Raw genomic sequence first — 22,681 nt, 5'->3', positions numbered from 1 at the left:
AGGTCTGCAAATTACTCTGGCAGACCAAGCAACAAGAAGTCAGATGCACAATTTGCAGAATGCTTTGTAAGGCTGAAAAAAGTAATACAGTGCTTACATGCAGTAGTCATTCCTTTCTTGAGAGAACAGGAAATACGGACCTCCCGGTGCACTCAAACATAAGCTTCACTATAGCCTGAAGAGCAGACTTAAGAAGGAAACTAAAGATGGATTGAAGGTCACAAGTTCCCAGTTGACTTAAGAAGACCCACCTTCAAAACCCTGCCAAGAGCAACTATCTGTGCCACCATAACACTGACCCAAGTCGTAATAGAGACAGTCATTTTTGGTAGTTGTTTTCCATCAGAAGGTACTGATGGAAATAATCCATGAAAAGAGGTTGGGTTTTAGGCAACTTAAACTATTTCTGTTTGATTTTAAAAACAGGTGTGTTTTCCTTTTAATTGGTCTTCAAATCTTCCTTTTTTAACACTTTAAGTTTTTAATGTTTTACTTCATGTTCTGGCATTTTACGCTCTCATAATGCTGTATCAATGCTTCTGAAAAAAGTTACATCAGAACATCTTACATCACAAAACCTCTTTTTTCAATCCACTTGCATTACAATTCAGTAAATAGAAGTTTCGAATTAAGGTTAAAAAAAAATACTACATTTTGCACTCCTACCTATGCAATAAGGCACAAAAACACTACTAAAGCATTAAACTGTAAGTCCTCAATAAAATCAGGATTTTCCAACACTAGCACTCCTCACTATTTGAGAAACAATGACTGCAATAAATATTAACTGATCATTAAGCCTGACTTCCAAATCTAAACCTATTAAGCAGCAGGGAAAGGCCTTAGAGATCAGCGTTGAGTAAAGCTGACTCTCCTGGCCAGTATTACCACAGAGATTGTTCCTCCTCCTGCAGAAAATGCAAAATGACATAATCAAATATGTATTCAGTCTGTTCACTTCCTCGCTCCCCCACCCCGCCCTCCTTAATAAAATCCCCATGCTACATAATGGATGTAGCTTTTAAGCAGCGCCCAAGACTATGCTCCCAACTGTTTCCTATACATACTTATAAAATATCTGATCTTTTAAAATAGTAAACTGCCACTTGCAGCGATGACAGGATGACAGGACACTGTTTGATGCAGGCAAGATGTCGATTTATTGTATGCAATCACGAGTTTATATATGTTTTCAGAAGCTGCGTGCCTTAAACAGATTGGTTCTTTAAGCTAAGCATTACATACTAGGCAATCCCTGACTGGTTAGCTACAAACAAAGGACACTTTAAGTAAGTGTTTAGAGTCATCAATTAACAGCAAAGTGTTACCTTACCTTTCCTTGGCATCATCCGTCCCCCACTCCCCTATGCTCTCTCAGGATGACTCATCATGTTAATTGTTGTGTCTATTCACACTCCTTGTCCTCCCAGGGTTCGTGACCTACAAGCTCGAGCACGTTCCCCTCAGCTAACTGATCGCCAGGCATGGTCCTAATTTCCATGCCCGCTCCTGCAGGCACTGACAAAACTTTCAGCCCCAATGACAAGAAATAAAAGAACTTCCCAAAAATTCAAAGGTAGGAATATTGGGTATCAGAACCCTGTGTGTTACGAATACAGACAACAGTGGTGAATCCTGTACTGGGTGAACCTTTCTCTGAGATTGTACATACTCCAAAATTCAAATCAAGCACCTTTGATAAAAATTACTATCAAGAATCTTGGTCATTTGGTCTTTCGATGGCCCTGAACTGCCTGTGAGTCAAACACACCTTCCACCCTGCAGGACAGCATGGAATGTGATAGCAGCACTGCATAAGAAGGAAGCAGAATAGCTGCAGTAAAACTGTTCCAAGGACAAGAGAATCAGACATTTCTCACACAGTTTATGTCATGGCCTTTGATGATCTGTGCAGCACTGTTCCTGCACACACATACTGTTTTCTCTTATATTCTGATGAACCACATTAGCAGCACACGTCTTACTACTCCCTTTCTTTCCCACAGGCTATCTTACTTGCCATCTTCTCGACTTGGAACAGGTGCCAGTTCTGTCCTGTTCTCCATTTCTCTTCACATGCGTATTTTCTATAGCAGCTACAGCATACACACCACCAGTCCTATTTGAATTAAAACTATCCTTCTTCTTGTGATAAACGCAGTCATGATTCATGTCAAAACCAGAATGTACTGTGATCAGTGTAATTGTTGTACCCTGTGTAAATCTGGGACCTGTATCACAGTTGTGGTGAGTGGGCACGTGTGGTTCTCCTTTAAGACAATGTGATGGCTTCCCCTTCCCCTGAGGCAATCGCTGCCTGGAAAAGCCTGCCAAAGGAGACAAAGAAAGCAAAACCATGCCAGAGAAGGCCCACCGAAGGAGACAAAGACCTTGAGATTTGAAAAAAGCGCGCCAAAGGAAAGCCAGTAGGAGGAGAAGGCGTACCCTAACGGCCCGATGGGGAAAGAGCGGGGCGAACATCCGGCGAGAGGAGATTGGTCAAGATCCAGGGATAAAAGACGCTGCTTTTAGGACTCAGGTGTGCGTGTGGTGGAACTAATTGAGTTCTCTGCGCACCCAGAGCTGTTTTTGCTTATTGTTTCTCAACCTAAATTGATTGAACCCAAAATAAATTTGTTTTAATTGTTATCGTTTATAACATTTGGAACTGCCCGTAAGTCAAAAGTTGAACTTCTGCAGGGTGGTGTATACTTTTGTGGCTAGCACCTTAAGTATACGTTTGGTTGGCATTCAATTGCCGTTTGGAGCCTGGCAAGTTCACCTATAGGGCTCGTTTGGTACGGTCTCGCTTATTACGGGTTTCTGACTTATTCAGTGTGGACATTTGACTCCGATTATCATTATTGTGATTTTGGCTATATTCTTGGTAATCTTGCTTTTTACGGTTTCCTGACGTATTGGATGTGAAATTTGACTCCAATTATTGTTATTGTGATTTTGGCTATACTCTTGGTAATAATAGTGGGGTTTTGATGTTGCTGTAGAAAGGTACCTGCGTGCTGCATTTTGTAAGTGTTAAGTGTACTCTGCTAGTGTGAAGCGGGAAAATGGGAGGAAAACAAAGTGGTGGGATTTTAAAGAAAAGCCCTTTAGGATGTGTCTTAAGTCATTGGAAGGATATTGGAGGATCTGCTGGTGGGAATGTGAATAAGAAAACATTAATAAAATATTGTAATCAATGGTGGCCGCTATATAAGCTGGAATGTGAAGAAAAATGGCCTTTTAACGGTACTATAGACTATACTACTTCATTACAGTTAATGCTGTTCCTACGGAGAGAAGCAAAATGGGATGAAGTATTGTACGTCGATATGTTTTTCCCTCTGATGAATCACCCAGAGTGGCAAAAGGGGTGTGGAATTAACCTAGCACCACAAGATCCCTTAATATTGGCAATGGAAAAGGATATGAGGAAGGATGGGGCTGGGAAATTGAAGAGGTGTCGTTCAACATGTAGTATTGGACAAAGATGTTTAAAATTAAGCGGATCAGAGGAAAGAATAGAAGATTTTGTTTCGCCTCTACCTCCTGTGCAGATAGATGGCAGCGTAGGAAAGGAAACGGGAGCTGAAGGAACGAGAGATGTTTTAGATCAAAAGAAATCTACTCCGATAACTGCCCGTACAAGGAGTAAAGCGGGGCCGGTAATTCAAGTCCCTTGGCGGCAAGCTATGGGATCTAACGGGCCTGCCAGGATAAAGGTGCCCTTTACCACAAATGAGTTAGATTCCTGGAAAGAAGCAGTAAAAGGGTATACCGAGATGATCCAGAGACAGTCGCTAAAAGATTTGAGCTAATTGTAAAAAACCTGGATCCGGATTGGAAGGATATAGAAATAACGCTGGCTGCGTTGTCTGAGACAGAAAAACAATTAGTAATTAAAACTGCTCGGACACAAGTACAGATTCAAACAGTAACGGGAGCTTTCTCAGGCATGGTGGAAGTTCACGTGCCTAGAACGGACCCTAATTGAGACTATAATGATAATGATTACCAATTGTTAAAAAGATACCAAGAATGGGTAAGAATTGCTTTGGAAAATGCGGTACCAAAATCGGTTAATTGGTCAAGATTATATACTATAAAACAGGGACAATCTGAGACCCCCACGGAATTTCTTGACCATTTAAGAACAGCCATGCAAAAATACACTACCTTAGATCCCTCATCTGAGGAGGGTAAATCACAGCTGGTTTCCCTATTTCTAGGACAATCCGCCGAGGGTATAAGACGGAAACTTCAGGTATAAGACAGAAAGGACCAGATTTGAGAGATCTGGAAAGACTGGTGGAAGAGGCTTGGAGGGTGTTTAGAAATCGGGAAGGGGATGAAAGACAGAAATTAGGGCAAACTATTGCCGCAGCTACTGTAGCTGCATTGAGGAAACAAGAAGAACCCCTTCGGGTTAGGGGTGGGGAGCTGGGAGACGAGGAGGGCCTCAACAGTCCTTAAGATCAGATCAGTGTGCCTGTTGTAGGGAGATAGGTCATTGGAAAGTAGAGTGTCCGAAATTGAGTGGGACCCGACCCGTGATAGCTAACATTTCTCCTGACCAATGAAGTGGTCCGGGGGAATCCACCCTAGCGGATCCACTGGTTAAAATTAAGCTAGGGAAATTGGAACAGGAAATGGAATTTTTAATAGATACAGGAGCCTCTTATTCAGTGCTGAACCAGAAACTAATACCAGAAGATAAAGACTTTGTGACTGTGATAGCTAAAATCGGACAAAAAACTAATTTGTCATGGCCTCAATCCCTCCCTCTAGCATTACTCAGAATTAGAGTCAAACCTAGAATAAAAGAAAATTTGAGTCCCTTTGAAATTTTATATGGAAGACCATACCAATTTCTATTTAGTGGACAGGATTTAACACAGTTAGGATCAGAATATTTATATACTTATATAACTGAACTTCAGAAACAATTAAATAAAATACATAAATTTGTGCTAGGAACCAGGGCTAGAGGATTGGATCAACCAATCCATCCTTTTAAATCTGAAGATTATGTATATGTAAGGACTTTTTCAGGACAACCCCTAGAGGAGAAATGGAATGGACCATATCGGGTGTTGCTGACGACTCACACTGCTATCAAGATTAGAGAACAAGTCGCTTGGATCCATTATTCAAGAGTGAAGAAAGCCCCGAAAACACAATGGGAAGCCACACCGACGGGACCCCTAAGATTACAACTCTGTCGAGGAGATGGGCAGTGATAGCTGCGGTAACAGGACTATGGCTGGGAAATGTCAAAGCATGGGACCAGAATGTATGTTTGCAATTAACAGGGAGAATTGTACAAAATTTTAATTTGACCTCTTGTTGGATTTGTGCCCAAATGCCTGAAAATGCTGGTCAAGGATTTCCCCTAATAGGTAGTGCTTTCCCAAATGAATCCAAAATACATACAGCTTTCTCGAATATGGATATTTCAGAATATACCCAACTGAAAATTAAGGATTTGGTTTGGTCATTAGATATTGAAAGTCCTTTAAACTCTAGTACAGGTGTTCCTTGTGTCCAGAGATGCCCCCTGAATAGCACCGAACCTGAAACAGGAGGGAATGCGGCTGATAAAAAGGTGTGGGAAAACAATTTTCATAGGAAGGTACCCTAATTGTACCTCCTACTGGAAGCATGGAGGTGCAAATCTTTGGAATATAAATCAAACCAGGAGAACAAATAAAGTCACCCCTAAAGGTGGGAATGGGATGGTACTGGTTATGTGGAGAAAAGGCTCGAAAAGCTCTACCACTGTGTTGGCAAGGTGAGTGTGCCGTGGGACCTGCTTTTCCACACATCTCTATAACTTACAATTTGACACAAGGACTCATTAGATCATATATGAAAAGATTCAAACGACGGACCAACCCTATTGTGGAAAGACCCACGGGGTTTCATAGCTTTGCCCGTTGGTTTTTACCATGGTTAGGAGTAAATGAGTTAGAAAAAGCATTAGTGAACCTCTCTGCTACCATGGAAATTGCCATGAATTATACTATTGATGCCATACAGGCACAACAAGACGAAATCAAAAGCATTTCAAAAATAACTCTACAAAATAGGCTGGCACTTGATATGTTGTTTAGCAAAGAAGGAGGAGTGTGCACAATAATAAATGCAAGTTGTTGCACATATATGGACAATGACCAGAGAATACCTTTAGACTTGGAGGAAATTTGGAAACAAACCAGAGTACTACACGAGATTACAAAAGATGATCTTTCTTGGGGATTTGAAGAAATATGGAACAAGTTGACTTCTTGGTTACCTAACCTTCAATGGTTAAAACAGATTTTTGTTGTATTAATCATTTCTATAATATTTGGAATATTTGTATGTGTATTATTTAGATGCATGCTTTGGTGTTTGAATGCAAGTAGATATATATGATGCAAAGGAATTTGCATGTACCTAGAAAAGGGGGGAATGATATTGTATGAATTCACTGTAGGATAGAATAATGACAACCTCAATGTGTATTGTGTTTGTCAACATCTTGTAATGCTATCCTGTTATCCGCCGGCACCTTGTGAGGCTGTCGACATCCTGTTATCTGTCGGCATCCATCCCCTGTGTGTTGTGTCTGCTGACACCTTGTGAGGCTGTGGACATCCTGTTACCTGTTGGCATCTTAACACCCAAGGAGGAAAGACAGATAGCAAGAGCTGATTGAAAACAGCCAGCTCAGCATTTTCTGGCAAAAGGTGAAAAGTACACCTTGAGGAAGACCTACGGCCTTCCTCCCAAAGACCACCGCCCACGTCCCGAGGACCCCTCCCCACAATTCATGGAAGAATTTGCACAAGCACAAAAGACTGATAAGCTAATTAACGTACGAAGCGAGGGTAGGCGTTAATTGAATAGTCATTGGTTTATGGTATAAATATAAGACAGTTACTTTGGACACGCACATTAGGCAAAAGGATCCCCCCTGCATCCAGCACTGCCAATAAAGGATACTTAGTCACAAAGAAATTTTGACTTCGTTCTTTAAATCAATCCAAAAAGGAAAAAGCTCTCCTCTTAGAGATGTAATAAACCTACATACAAAAAATCAGAAGCCTCCCTGCCAATCGTTTATTCATATGACTAAAACAAGTAGTACATGGTCAAATAGGCAGAATGAGGGAAAAATGCTTCCTGTTTTAAAGCTTCTTAAATGCTCTGTAATTTTTCATATACAACTTATGTGAGCAACTGCAGCCCTAAAGAGCAGTGCAGCCTTCTAGCCAAGTAACTCCAAGCTGCTTGCCCTAGCCTCTTTTACATACCCACGGGAGACAAATGCACTTCTTCAAGGATGGAATTACTTGCAAAGGCACAGGCGATACCGGAGACATGTTCGGTAAGAAAATGTTATGGTTCTGCTCTTTCCCAGCAGACGCTCTAGAGAAAAAAAAAAAAAAACTAAACTAAAAAAAAACCCAAAACCTAAAAAAAATTCTTCAGAAGCAGCCTCTGGAGTCAATTATGTCAAAAGACCTAGGAACTTCCAGAAGCAGTGACAGTGCACACAACACTGATACTGTTGGCATTAACCATCCCAACAAGCTGGCTCCTTCCCTGGGGCAGGATGCCCAGGTTCCTCTGGTGGCATCTCAATCAGAGCTCTGCAGCCCTGCTTTTAAGCTTCTTCTGACCAGGGCATGAAAGCCCTGACAGTCACCTGGGAAACCTTTGTGATGTCACCAGCACCAAGCTCTAGAGCACAAGTCTGCAAGGAACATGGCTGGGCCTGCTCCAGACAGATGGTAGCTAAGGGCAGACCTTGCAATGCTCTAGCTGTTTGACCATGATTAGATCAACATGTAAATGGCCTACTAAGAAGCACTTCCCTCTTAGCTGTTAACATGTTAGCAGCCACATTATAGCTTCCACAACCAGCCACATAAATCTCTTCTCACAAAGCTTGTCGAATTCTCCTTTATAAGGAATACGTCAAATACAGGCAGAGGCCCTTCTTAAAACCTATTTGCAACTGTTTTGGAAGGAAGGAGGAAGATACTCAAGAACAGAAAAACAACTTTACACAGCAGTGCTTCTAAAATTCTGTAAGCACATCAGGTTAAGGGCCAATACTTTTACAATATGAAGTTTATCTGCTGGAACCTCAATTTTTACATTCCCACCCCACCGCAAGCTGTATTATCAGTTAGTTACATCACAATGTCATAGATGTATACTAATATGTTGAAATAAAGTGGCATTAACATTACCACAAGTTGTAAAATCATAAAATTTTAGTGTAAAATGTATTCAGTAATAAGGCTCAAGAAATAGGCACATGTCCCGATCCAACATTGGAAGTTGATATCGGGGACAGTTCTTAAACAATCCCAAGGGCGAGATTAAGGCACAAACGAGGCCAGATGATGTACAACAACTGATACTTGCAATAGGACAGAGAGGAAGAGAAAGTCAAAATCCGTAAGCGAGAGAACAGGAGAGGCGCATCTATCCACCACCAATAGGACTCTGTTGGGGTCTGCAGCGGGTCTGCAGATAAGTTAGTTGACCTCAAAGACTTAGCCATGTGCCTTTAAGACAGCCACAGATTGTCAGGTATGTAAACAGAATGTGAAGAATCGGAACTTAGAACCGCAGCATACAGGCACCTACAGCAACAGCAAATAACAAGCAAGAAGGACACAAAAACTTATCAGGGTCTAACACCTGCACCGTCTAAGACATATAAATAGTTTGTATAAACAATAAAGGCCATTTTTTGTCCGAACCCAGCCACGCAGACATAGTGTTTAAGTCCACCTTGACTTGCGTCACCACAGGACTCCAGCGATGTTTTGTCTCGGCGCGATTGTCCAAGTCCCAGACTCCGTGGAGGTGAGTGAGCGAGCGGGTGGAGCAGGTGGAGTCAGCGAAGCCCGTGGAGTCCTCCAAGTCGCTGAGTGTCACGACGGAGGGGACACAGTCACTCAATACGAGTGATCAGCAGACTTCGTTTATTGTGCCTTACAGTCACCTTTTATGCCTTGTTATAATTAGCTCATACATTTTACAAAAGTTAAGCTCATTATTGGTTAGTTGCCTAAATACCAAGCCCGCCCCTAGTATCTCTTCTGTAGTTATCTGTTCCCACCTGCAACATTCTTTTCCCACCGCAACCTTCCTGTTACTGTGTAACAAGAACAGCCAAGGATAGTGTATTTTTGCTTTACTTCAGGTAAGCTGAGAGCGATGTGCATTTTTGTCCAGCCAGCTGGACTATGTCTATGTGACCCTTTTCAGCTAGCCAGTTATCCACAGCCGAGCACAGGAGCGAGCGGAGCCCCAGCAGTTATAGGTTTCAGTCCACACCATTTCCCCGAAACACCGCCCAGTTCTCTGAAATAGTTTAGCTCGCACCATTTTCGCCCACACACCCAGGTGTTACTGTGCTGGCTCCCCAGCGCCGGTTCTGCCGGCTGCGTGTCTCCGGTGGCAGCCATCCCATCTGAGGCTCTTTCTCGCCAACAACAGGATGCTGTGGTCACAAAGTAGGTAAACAAAGTCCCTTCTGCTCGGCAACAGGAAAATAACGGACGTGAAACAGTGATGTTGAGACAATTTTATTTTCTGTCCTTACACAGCACTTCAGAAAGAAAGCAGCCTCTATCAACAAGTAGAAATTATGTCAATATTCATCAGAAGTCTCAATAAGAGAAGAAGCTAATGAATGTAGAGCACCAAGTAAAATTTGATTTATTCACGTTTTGTCTTTTGGGGTTTTTGTGGTTTTTTTGGGTTTTGGTTGTTTTTCTTTTTCACAGGAGAGGGAATTAGGGGCAAGATAGACACTGAAGACTTCACTATTTCTCATTTGAGCCACTTTTTCCCAGTTTCTAGGAATATGTCACCTACTCAACATCTGCTATTTTAGAAAATATACTTATCAAGTATAGTTCTGTACATAAATGATGGACTGTGCATAAAATGTTACTATGGATGACATGAAATTGGAAGAAACAGAGTAACCAACTGACACTGTTAAAGAAACTGGAATACAGTCTCCGCAAAAAATAAAAAGAAGTGCAGCCTCTCCATCTAGGCAGTCCTTGGTGAATATGCTACACACTCAAGTGAACCGTAATTGTGCTATTACAGTTAAGCCTCTGCCACACAAATTCTATTCTGATGATGGTTCCTCCATGCTCAGCTTCCCATTCAACTGCTCTTTATCTGAAAAAAAAAAAAAAAAGTATGTTAGTTAGCACTGAGTAATACTCAATTAATTGACTGAAATACTGCTTCAAAAGTGTCTGATGTATGTTAAGAAAAGCATGTAAGAAACAGTACTTCCAATCTTCCTAACTATTTCAAGTAAGGTAAAATCATCCGCTATCAGTACCGTTTCAAATTTCAAATTCAGAAAAAGCTAAACTGTGGCAAGCCTTGTCACAATGCAAAAATCTCACTAGTCCTTCAGACTAGCTTGTTGTGCTAACTAAATACCATCTGTTTTGGTGAAGTCTTCCATATAACCATCACTGGCTAATTTTTATTAATACATTTCAAAAACTGACCTTCACATGTAACTAAACACTTCACTCACTACAGCTTCAAGTTGACACTTCTGTGGAGATGGGGTGAGGGGGCAGGCAGGCCAGACTGCAGGGTACTTCATACTAAAAGGCTTATTAATAAAATATTACAGACTATTAACACCTGATAGAACGCCAACTACCAACAACACATTTCTAAATACCCAACATTGTTCAGAGTAAACACATTACTTCAAACTAACTTTCTGAAATCTCAAAACTTAAATTCAGATTACTCCATTACTAACCACCTTAAGGCTTTTTTTTTTACATAGCTGCAGATTATCTGCAAAAAGTCAGATAAGCATCTTCCTGCTTTCAAAATGCGGACACAACTAAAGGAAGCATGTTTCTGTTCTTTTTATGTCTCATCCTCTCATCTTTAAATGAGTATGAGGATTAAAGTTATGAGAGGTGATAAAATCACACCACGATTCTACTGAAAGTATTACTCACTTCACCATGATTTCTAAGTATAATAACTGCACAAGTTCCATGCTTTCAGGGTGTACCTCATTGGGCAGTCACTGCTAAAACTTAGTGCCACTGATTACTATCTAGCAGAAAAAAATAGCTTTTGACATACGTAGATTACAAGGAGAATTTTATGATATAATTGGTAAACTGTTCTCTGAACTTAATGACCATTTATTTAAAAATACACAAAAAACTTTAAAATAGTTTTCCCTAACCTCTTCTGCCAGTTCTTCTGTGAATTTCTTAAGAGGGTCTTCTTTTTTGACAGGAGATTCTCTCTGGGTAACACGATCATCTGCATTCTGCCATGTTTCTGAAATGGCAGATTCATCCCTTTCATCTTTTAAGATCTCTGGAGGCACAGGCTCTTCCTTCCCCTTCAGAGTTTCAGTATGCAAGTTCTGGAGGAATCACAGGAATTCTTAGAAATTTCAAACTCAAGTGTCAGAATAGCGGCATGAATACACCGCTGTACAAATTCTGAACAGCAATGGCCTGACTAGTTAATAAAAATATTTCAGTCTTGAACTCTAACTAAACACAAAATATTTTTACAATCCTATTTTAAGTAGCACATAAGTAGTGGCTACAACAGTGTGTTGCACAGAAAACAGGTGACTCATCTGCAACTACCTTGCACACGCTACGCTACAGTGAACAACTGTGCAATGGACAACTGTATCTCCAAGCTGCTATTAGGCCATGCTATAGCCCTTAAGTTCACATACAACTTAAAGAAACATCAAATTCTGATCACTGCTCAACAAAAAGACTGTTTCAGCAAGCAGGGAATCAGCGAGACACTGTATGCTGTACTGGAAATCAGGTGCAAGTGCACCTACTTCCTACTGTCCTTTCCTAAAGCTTAATAAAGTCCCTGACAGTTAGCTTTTGCAGTTTTACAGGACTGACCCAGATGCATACAAATAGTACTTTATAAAACAAACAAACCAACCAACCACACGCCTCCCCCTCCAAATACTAAGTCTAGGCTTCAATCAGTGTAAAATGCAAATCTAAGTTTAACTTCCTTGACAGGTAGGAAATTACTGAAGAGTAACCTTTCCAATTAACAGGTCTCTGTTTTCAGATGCTTCTGACAACTCCAAAGGCACTGAAGAGATCCCTGGGCGGCTGGGGGAGTGGAAAAAAAATTTAGACACAAAGTAAACAAGTAGCATGCAAGTCTTAGTAGAAGGCCATTACATATTGTGCGCCCCGTATCTGTCCGTTACGATTTGTCTCAATTCATCCCGGTCATCAGAAGGCAATTTTACTATAGGGAGAACATGTGACAATTAGAGCAGATTTAGCCCTAGCTGTGTATCAGCCTCCCAAAATGAATGAATTCTGAAACTTTTTCCTTGATTATCCAACAGAAAAAGATGGGATTTTGTGACACATTTTTTAAACACCTCTTCTGTATTCTGCAATCAAAGGTAAGTGAAAAGTCTTCTGCAGATTTGATAATGTTCTTTTCCCTAGATACCCTTCCATTGAATGGCCTCTGGCATCCACAGATCTGTTCCTACATGAACTCACTGATATTTAACCTGGCTACCAAAAACCTCAGCCTTACCACTTCTGAGGAGCATAGTGATAATTGTATAGCTCTCCAAAATGTAAGATGCAGCCCGCACCTGTAGGATAGAACGTTAATATTTGCTGCTACCCGTCTTTAGAATCAAAAGCACACAAAAATCCATGCTGTATTAAGTCACTGGAGAAATCCAGGCTTTCATTGTTAACCCCTTCGACAACTGTTGAGACTCACATGCAACTACACCTACTGATGTTCTATTACAGGACAGCTTTCCTTTGCTAACTCCTTTTCTCTCCTAGTAGGCAACTTTCAAGTATCTGTAGGAGTCTTATTATGGTATGCAATGTTATTCGAGAAGTCATGAAACCTTCCTGGCCTAAGTAAATGACAAACAAGCCAAAAGGTTTTAAAATACCATTGGGTTGCATTCTGTTCTTTGCTGGAACTGCAGTAAAAGAAATTACAGAACAAAGTTATTTTAGAAGATTCATGCGAAAAGCATTGTTGCAAAGGTTTAGCACCGTAGTTCTGCTTGCAAGTCACATTTATTCGTCTCAGTTTGGGTTTAGTTCTTTGGGGTTTTTTAAACACAAAAGAAGGGCTCTTGTCAACGTCTGTCCTTTTATTCTCAGGTTATCCTGAACATATATGCCTACCTCGATCCAATCTGAGAAACAGAATTCTGTTTTCTCCACCCACCTCTTAAAGCTAGAAAGAATGTAGTTAAAAGTGAGACAAAAACCTTGCAATGTGGCTGCTGCACATCCTGTTCAGCACCAGCTGATCAATCAGTCAACAGCTGCAGAAAGCGACGGTTACTTTAGAACCATCTTGCTAAATCAGGTGGATGTGACATGTAAGGAGTGGGCTACTGAAATATTCCACTAAGGATCAAGAGGTGCAATATATTCAACTCCACCAAGTATATTTCTAATTTTTCCCACTGCTTTTTCATCAATTTCTCATTAACGTCATACCATGTTGCTGGTGCTGCTGACTCATCTATCGTAGTTCCCAATGCCCCGTCATCCTTCTCAGAACGTCTTTCAGCAACAGAGTCACAAACATCTAGAAAAGCAAGTCAAGAGTGTTACTACTGCTTCCACTTTTTTTGCTGCGGCTTACCAGGTGACACAAGCGACTCAGACCACTTTTGTAGACTATTCACAGGATGGACTTTACAAATAACTTCAAGAAAAAGAAATTAATACCTAGCAGGACAGTGTAATCAATCCTTTTGCGCAGGTACCACCTGCAGCCACAGAGGCTACCAGCAGCCAGCACCTATTTCTGTTGCTCCTAAACGCATGTTTGAAAGGCATGATCCTATCTGCTGCTCTGCATCTATCAATCAATCATGAAACAAAAATGTGTTCCCCTCTCCTCGCAACTACAATCCCAGCCACGTGTCATCATCATCCCCTCCTCTTCACATATACATCACTTGTGTGGTGCATCAATTCCACAATGGAAAATTCTACCTACATTATCCCACCATCTTCATCTGCATTTATCAATAAATACCTCTGCAGATATACTCATCTCTCTGACCAGCGCTGCCTCAGTACAGGCAAGGCAAAGCACACTGTAAGGAAATGCTTTTCGCATTATCACAGGTATACATAGCTTGGCTCAGGGCTCTAGAACAATCAATACCAATTTTGGCACATCACTGGGATAAAGAGCCAAAGTTTAACCTCAGCAGTTCCATACTAACCCTAAGTTTCAGCTTCTGCAAAAATAAAAGGCATTTCCTTTTGTATTTACCTCAACACCACCTCTAAATTCCAAACTCACTTCAAGAAGTTAGGTGAGGTTAAAGCTCATTTTTTTTAAAGCTCACCACGTTAACAGGCAGAACGTTAGTTTTCTTAGTGGCTCAATTCTCAGATCAAGCATCTTAACAATAACGTAGAGAATGCCACAGACACCAATTTGTCTCAAGCTTTCTGATATTACCAGAAGCTCACAGCATTACTCACATGTTTCTGTTGGTTTTATGTCTCATCGTCTCATCTTGCATAAGGAATAAGCATACAAATAATCTGTCTCCCTACACTTCCACAGCAGGCTTCAGCTATGCAGAGCAGGTTATTTATTTTTATTTTTATATATATATTTATATTTATATATTTATATATGTATACCCAGTGGCAGAATAGACAAAATCTTGTTGCTCAAGTACGGGGACACTTACCCTTCCATCTACGTACTACGTCTGATGGGATTTTGTGTACCATTGATGCCATTTCCTCCAGACGTTGACAGGATACCAGTAAAGATGACAGAGAATTTTTTTTTTCATTAAGAGATTCTGGTGATGGAGTCTTGGTAAATTCTTCATCCAAACAAAAGTGTTTTGGAGAGCCGCACGATTCATATCTGTTTTCTGTTGCAAGAATTACAGTTTCACCTCCATTATGTGTTTGGTGCAGCTTCTCTTCACTTCCAGATGGAGTCTCTTCCAGCACTTCATAGATGCTGGACACGGACTGTAGATCTAGCTTCGGTGTTTCAGCATTTCCATGATTTTCTGAACCACCTGTTATGTATGTGCTGTCTGTTATACCAAAATCAGACTGTGAGCTTGCACTTAGGTTGAGACCTGCACTATAAAGTTCTGGAAGCGTCTCCTCAAGTATTCCCATGTGGGCAGATTCACAACTCATAGAAACTAAAAAGGGTTTAGTGTGCATCACACGCACTGAGGAACTCTGGCAGTGGTCTGAAAGTAGAACATTTGTTCTGCTGTTGTGTTCTGAACCAGTATCTTCAGTATTCATGCTCCTCTTTATATATTGAGAAGTATGTTCCTTTGGATCTTCTACAGAACTTTTGTTCAAAACAGTACATTTTAATTCTTGTGCTTCAGTTCTCTCACCACTCTCTTGCATTCCCGATGTTTCTGAAACTGGAGATTCAACGTGATCTCCGCTCACCTGCTTGTAAGGTCTGCATTCCATAGAACTTAATGGGGACTTGCTTTCTGACAAGGGAGGATCGAAGTCAGGTACAGGAGATGCAGGGACAGAGCACACAAATCTAGAGTCTGTTGCCTTCTGCATTGTAAGTCTAGCATCCACTGGCACTTCTATCATTACTTCAGTTTCGGCCAGCTCTACGTCTGATGAGCCCTCAGTCTCAGTAGCTTTTCTCCATGAGCTTCTAATTTCATTAACTAAACGGAAAACCAAGGTAAAATTTTAGTACTTTCATACTCTCAAATCAATCTGTTTTTCTTCTGTCCCTTCAGTAACATAAGTAATCCAAGAAGAAAAATGTAGAGCTGCTTTATATGGTTTACGCTTTATTTTCTTCCTCAACACAAAGGGGATACTACTACACAGGAAATAACATCAACGTTAAATCAAATTCACAGTATTCACATCTTATTAGGCCTACATCTTATTAGGCCTTCTATGCTGTGTTACAGAGAGAGCCATTAGGATAACCTCCAGCTTCACTGAAATGACGACCTTGTCTTGTGTGGTGTGTACAATGTCAATGAACTAATCACACTTCTAATTAATGAGTATTGCAAAAACAAAGTTGTAGAACTTACATAGATTTTCTGGAGTTCGGGGAATTTCTTTCCTTGTTAAAAATGGGTTCCATGCCAGTAGGCTAATGAGATCTTCCATTGTCATTCCTTTTTCTTCACCACTCTGAGGCGACTCAGATACCACTGCTTTTGCAACCTGCAGGATGTTAGAGAAGGGCAACTCCTGAGAAAGCAAAATTATAACCTCTTTATTTCTGACAGTTATGGCTTGAAATAAATCCCATTCTCCAAATGATCTGAAGAGTCTGGAATTTCCTGACTCTTCTTCTATCATTTACTACCTAGGCTCACAATGACCACAGTGTCCTACAAACACAAAATGATGACTGGGGACTGAAACAAGACTTCAATTCCAAGTTCTCTTATCATCTTTAAAATGAGAAAACGTCCTCATATAGAATATATTCTAAGACACTAGTCAAGAACTGAATAAGCACGAAGACTAGAGCTGTATTTACGTAAGTAACACGTATTAGGATATGAAAAATAACTCCACCATTTCAGCGAAAAAGGCAATTTACCTTCCAAATCAAGCTGTGGCACATTTTACAGTAACCCTTGCCAAGAAATTCTTCAGTTATATCTTAAATAAAATACCTAAATGACAAAATACTTAGATTCCTGTTTAAAATTTCCCAGCCCCTGTTAAATATTTAACCTGCGTAACTTCAGAAACTAAAAGGACTGCTGAATTCTTCATATATGCAGCAGTTCATGGATTAAAGTATGAGAGGTGATAAAATCACACCACGATTCTACTGAAAGTATTACTCACTTCACCATGATTTCTAAGTATAATAACTGCACAAGTTCCATGCTTTCAGGGTGTACCTCATTGGGCAGTCACTGCTAAAACTTAGTGCCACTGATTACTATCTAGCAGAAAAAAATAGCTTTTGACATACGTAGATTACAAGGAGAATTTTATGATATAATTGGTAAACTGTTCTCTGAACTTAATGACCATTTATTTAAAAATACACAAAAAACTTTAAAATAGTTTTCCCTAACCTCTTCTGCCAGTTCTTCTGTGAATTTCTTAAGAGGGTCTTCTTTTTTGACAGGAGATTCTCTCTGGGTAACACGATCATCTGCATTCTGCCATGTTTCTGAAATGGCAGATTCATCCCTTTCATCTTTTAAGATCTCTGGAGGCACAGGCTCTTCCTTCCCCTTCAGAGTTTCAGTATGCAAGTTCTGGAGGAATCACAGCAATTCTTAGAAATTTCAAACTCAAGTGTCAGAATAGCGGCATGAATACACCGCTGTACAAATTCTGAACAGCAATGGCCTGACTAGTTAATAAAAATATTTCAGTCTTGAACTCTAACTAAACACAAAATATTTTTACAATCCTATTTTAAGTAGCACATAAGTAGTGGCTACAACAGTGTGTTGCACAGAAAACAGGTGACTCATCTGCAACTACCTTGCACACGCTACGCTACAGTGAACAACTGTGCAATGGACAACTGTATCTCCAAGCTGCTATTAGGCCATGCTATAGCCCTTAAGTTCACATACAACTTAAAGAAACATCAAATTCTGATCACTGCTCAACAAAAAGACTGTTTCAGCAAGCAGGGAATCAGCGAGACACTGTATGCTGTACTGGAAATCAGGTGCAAGTGCACCTACTTCCTACTGTCCTTTCCTAAAGCTTAATAAAGTCCCTGACAGTTAGCTTTTGCAGTTTTACAGGACTGACCCAGATGCATACAAATAGTACTTTATAAAACAAACAAACCAACCAACCACACGCCTCCCCCTCCAAATACTAAGTCTAGGCTTCAATCAGTGTAAAATGCAAATCTAAGTTTAACTTCCTTGACAGGTAGGAAATTACTGAAGAGTAACCTTTCCAATTAACAGGTCTCTGTTTTCAGATGCTTCTGACAACTCCAAAGGCACTGAAGAGATCCCTGGGCGGCTGGGGGAGTGGAAAAAAAATTTAGACACAAAGTAAACAAGTAGCATGCAAGTCTTAGTAGAAGGCCATTACATATTGTGCGCCCCGTATCTGTCCGTTACGATTTGTCTCAATTCATCCCGGTCATCAGAAGGCAATTTTACTATAGGGAGAACATGTGACAATTAGAGCAGATTTAGCCCTAGCTGTGTATCAGCCTCCCAAAATGAATGAATTCTGAAACTTTTTCCTTGATTATCCAACAGAAAAAGATGGGATTTTGTGACACATTTTTTAAACACCTCTTCTGTATTCTGCAATCAAAGGTAAGTGAAAAGTCTTCTGCAGATTTGATAATGTTCTTTTCCCTAGATACCCTTCCATTGAATGGCCTCTGGCATCCACAGATCTGTTCCTACATGAACTCACTGATATTTAACCTGGCTACCAAAAACCTCAGCCTTACCACTTCTGAGGAGCATAGTGATAATTGTATAGCTCTCCAAAATGTAAGATGCAGCCCGCACCTGTAGGATAGAACGTTAATATTTGCTGCTACCCGTCTTTAGAATCAAAAGCACACAAAAATCCATGCTGTATTAAGTCACTGGAGAAATCCAGGCTTTCATTGTTAACCCCTTCGACAACTGTTGAGACTCACATGCAACTACACCTACTGATGTTCTATTACAGGACAGCTTTCCTTTGCTAACTCCTTTTCTCTCCTAGTAGGCAACTTTCAAGTATCTGTAGGAGTCTTATTATGGTATGCAATGTTATTCGAGAAGTCATGAAACCTTCCTGGCCTAAGTAAATGACAAACAAGCCAAAAGGTTTTAAAATACCATTGGGTTGCATTCTGTTCTTTGCTGGAACTGCAGTAAAAGAAATTACAGAACAAAGTTATTTTAGAAGATTCATGCGAAAAGCATTGTTGCAAAGGTTTAGCACCGTAGTTCTGCTTGCAAGTCACATTTATTCGTCTCAGTTTGGGTTTAGTTCTTTGGGGTTTTTTAAACACAAAAGAAGGGCTCTTGTCAACGTCTGTCCTTTTATTCTCAGGTTATCCTGAACATATATGCCTACCTCGATCCAATCTGAGAAACAGAATTCTGTTTTCTCCACCCACCTCTTAAAGCTAGAAAGAATGTAGTTAAAAGTGAGACAAAAACCTTGCAATGTGGCTGCTGCACATCCTGTTCAGCACCAGCTGATCAATCAGTCAACAGCTGCAGAAAGCGACGGTTACTTTAGAACCATCTTGCTAAATCAGGTGGATGTGACATGTAAGGAGTGGGCTACTGAAATATTCCACTAAGGATCAAGAGGTGCAATATATTCAACTCCACCAAGTATATTTCTAATTTTTCCCACTGCTTTTTCATCAATTTCTCATTAACGTCATACCATGTTGCTGGTGCTGCTGACTCATCTATCGTAGTTCCCAATGCCCCGTCACCCTTCTCAGAACGTCTTTCAGCAACAGAGTCACAAACATCTAGAAAAGCAAGTCAAGAGTGTTACTACTGCTTCCACTTTTTTTGCTGCGGCTTACCAGGTGACACAAGCGACTCAGACCACTTTTGTAGACTATTCACAGGATGGACTTTACAAATAACTTCAAGAAAAAGAAATTAATACCTAGCAGGACAGTGTAATCAATCCTTTTGCGCAGGTACCACCTGCAGCCACAGAGGCTACCAGCAGCCAGCACCTATTTCTGTTGCTCCTAAACGCATGTTTGAAAGGCATGATCCTATCTGCTGCTCTGCATCTATCAATCAATCATGAAACAAAAATGTGTTCCCCTCTCCTCGCAACTACAATCCCAGCCACGTGTCATCATCATCCCCTCCTCTTCACATACACATCACTTGTGTGGTGCATCAATTCCACAATGGAAAATTCTACCTACATTATCCCACCATCTTCATCTGCATTTATCAATAAATACCTCTGCAGATATACTCATCTCTCTGACCAGCGCTGCCTCAGTACAGGCAAGGCAAAGCACACTGTAAGGAAATGCTTTTCGCATTATCACAGGTATACATAGCTCGGCTCAGGGCTCTGGAACAATCAATACCAATTTTGGCACATCACTGGGATAAAGAGCCAAAGTTTAACCTCAGCAGTTCTATACTAACCCTAAGTTTCAGCTTCTGCAAAAATAAAAGGCATTTCCTTTTGTATTTACCTCAACACCACCTCTAAATTCCAAACTCACTTCAAGAAGTTAGGTGAGGTTAAAGCTCATTTTTTTTTTAAAGCTCACCACGTTAACAGGCAGAACGTTAGTTTTCTTAGTGGCTCAATTCTCAGATCAAGCATCTTAACAATAACGTAGAGAATGCCACAGACACCAATTTGTCTCAAGCTTTCTGATATTACCAGAAGCTCACAGCATTACTCACGTTTCTGTTGGTTTTATGTCTCATCGTCTCATCTTGCATAAGGAATAAGCATACAAATAATCTGTCTCCCTACACTTCCACAGCAGGCTTCAGCTATGCAGAGCAGGTTATTTATTTTTATTTTTATATATATATATTTATATTTATATTTATATATTTATATATGTATACCCAGTGGCAGAATAGACAAAATCTTGTTGCTCAAGTACGGGGACACTTACCCTTCCATCTACGTACTACGTCTGATGGGATTTTGTGTACCATTGATGCCATTTCCTCCAGACGTTGACAGGATACCAGTAAAGATGACAGAGAATTTTTTTTTTCATTAAGAGATTCTGGTGATGGAGTCTTGGTAAATTCTTCATCCAAACAAAAGTGTTTTGGAGAGCCGCACGATTCATATCTGTTTTCTGTTGCAAGAATTACAGTTTCACCTCCATTATGTGTTTGGTGCAGCTTCTCTTCACTTCCAGATGGAGTCTCTTCCAGCACTTCATAGATGCTGGACACGGACTGTAGATCTAGCTTCGGTGTTTCAGCATTTCCATGATTTTCTGAACCACCTGTTATGTATGTGCTGTCTGTTATACCAAAATCAGACTGTGAGCTTGCACTTAGGTTGAGACCTGCACTATAAAGTTCTGGAAGCGTCTCCTCAAGTATTCCCATGTGGGCAGATTCACAACTCATAGAAACTAAAAAGGGTTTAGTGTGCATCACACGCACTGAGGAACTCTGGCAGTGGTCTGAAAGTAGAACATTTGTTCTGCTGTTGTGTTCTGAACCAGTATCTTCAGTATTCATGCTCCTCTTTATATATTGAGAAGTATGTTCCTTTGGATCTTCTACAGAACTTTTGTTCAAAACAGTACATTTTAATTCTTGTGCTTCAGTTCTCTCACCACTCTCTTGCATTCCCGATGTTTCTGAAACTGGAGATTCAACGTGATCTCCGCTCACCTGCTTGTAAGGTCTGCATTCCATAGAACTTAATGGGGACTTGCTTTCTGACAAGGGAGGATCGAAGTCAGGTACAGGAGATGCAGGGACAGAGCACACAAATCTAGAGTCTGTTGCCTTCTGCATTGTAAGTCTAGCATCCACTGGCACTTCTATCATTACTTCAGTTTCGGCCAGCTCTACGTCTGATGAGCCCTCAGTCTCAGTAGCTTTTCTCCATGAGCTTCTAATTTCATTAACTAAACGGAAAACCAAGGTAAAATTTTAGTACTTTCATACTCTCAAATCAATCTGTTTTTCTTCTGTCCCTTCAGTAACATAAGTAATCCAAGAAGAAAAATGTAGAGCTGCTTTATATGGTTTACGCTTTATTTTCTTCCTCAACACAAAGGGGATACTACTACACAGGAAATAACATCAACGTTAAATCAAATTCACAGTATTCACATCTTATTAGGCCTACATCTTATTAGGCCTTCTATGCTGTGTTACAGAGAGAGCCATTAGGATAACCTCCAGCTTCACTGAAATGACGACCTTGTCTTGTGTGGTGTGTACAATGTCAATGAACTAATCACACTTCTAATTAATGAGTATTGCAAAAACAAAGTTGTAGAACTTACATAGATTTTCTGGAGTTCGGGGAATTTCTTTCCTTGTTAAAAATGGGTTCCGTGCCAGTAGGCTAATGAGATCTTCCATTGTCATTCCTTTTTCTTCACCACTCTGAGGCGACTCAGATACCACTGCTTTTGCAACCTGCAGGATGTTAGAGAAGGGCAACTCCTGAGAAAGCAAAATTATAACCTCTTTATTTCTGACAGTTATGGCTTGAAATAAATCCCATTCTCCAAATGATCTGAAGAGTCTGGAATTTCCTGACTCTTCTTCTATCATTTACTACCTAGGCTCACAATGACCACAGTGTCCTACAAACACAAAATGATGACTGGGGACTGAAACAAGACTTCAATTCCAAGTTCTCTTATCATCTTTAAAATGAGAAAACGTCCTCATATAGAATATATTCTAAGACACTAGTCAAGAACTGAATAAGCACGAAGACTAGAGCTGTATTTACGTAAGTAACACGTATTAGGATATGAAAAATAACTCCACCATTTCAGCGAAAAAGGCAATTTACCTTCCAAATCAAGCTGTGGCACATTTTACAGTAACCCTTGCCAAGAAATTCTTCAGTTATATCTTAAATAAAATACCTAAATGACAAAATACTTAGATTCCTGT

The 22,681-nt window shown here is 40.3% G+C and overlaps 1 protein-coding gene and 2 non-coding genes across 14 annotated transcripts in view; all 3 read right to left on the bottom strand.

Annotated features, from left to right (window-relative positions):
* Positions 1-9,580: 9,580 nt before the first annotated feature.
* HAUS6 (HAUS augmin like complex subunit 6) overlaps positions 9,581-22,681 on the bottom strand; it is a 40,101-nt gene continuing 27,000 nt past the window's right edge. For 5 of the 12 annotated variants that reach the window (XM_056325713.1, XM_056325722.1, XM_056325720.1 and 2 more), the window contains 11 exons: positions 22,057-22,219; positions 20,692-21,672; positions 19,464-19,554; positions 18,005-18,077; positions 17,159-17,344; positions 16,148-16,310; positions 14,783-15,763; positions 13,563-13,653; positions 12,104-12,176; positions 11,258-11,443; positions 9,581-10,203 (listed from right to left, as the gene is read on the bottom strand). In XM_056325713.1, coding sequence (XP_056181688.1) covers positions 10,189-10,203; positions 11,258-11,443; positions 12,104-12,176; positions 13,563-13,653; positions 14,783-15,763; positions 16,148-16,310; positions 17,159-17,344; positions 18,005-18,077; positions 19,464-19,554; positions 20,692-21,672; positions 22,057-22,219 — 3,003 coding nt within the window. In that variant the 3' untranslated portion in view covers positions 9,581-10,188. Of the gene's footprint in view, positions 10,204-10,547; positions 10,598-11,257; positions 11,444-12,103; positions 12,177-13,562; positions 13,654-14,782; positions 15,764-16,147; positions 16,311-17,158; positions 17,345-18,004; positions 18,078-19,463; positions 19,555-20,691; positions 21,673-22,056; positions 22,220-22,681 lie in introns of all 12 variants that reach the window. The other 7 variants (XM_056325719.1, XM_056325715.1, XM_056325716.1 and 4 more) reach the window with 6 other exon arrangements.
* Positions 12,250-12,379, bottom strand: LOC130143186 (small Cajal body-specific RNA 8). The gene has a single exon (XR_008819679.1). It is a non-coding gene; the product is annotated as a small Cajal body-specific RNA 8 (non-coding RNA).
* On the bottom strand, positions 18,151-18,280 carry LOC130143185 (small Cajal body-specific RNA 8). Its single transcript, XR_008819678.1, has one exon. It is a non-coding gene; the product is annotated as a small Cajal body-specific RNA 8 (non-coding RNA).

The sequence above is a fragment of the Falco biarmicus genome, chromosome Z (genome assembly GCF_023638135.1).
Source record: "Falco biarmicus isolate bFalBia1 chromosome Z, bFalBia1.pri, whole genome shotgun sequence".
Classification (NCBI taxonomy): Eukaryota; Metazoa; Chordata; class Aves; order Falconiformes; family Falconidae; genus Falco; species Falco biarmicus.
The sequence above is the reverse complement of the archived record's forward strand: the minus strand, read 5'-3'. Positions and strand labels throughout refer to the sequence as shown.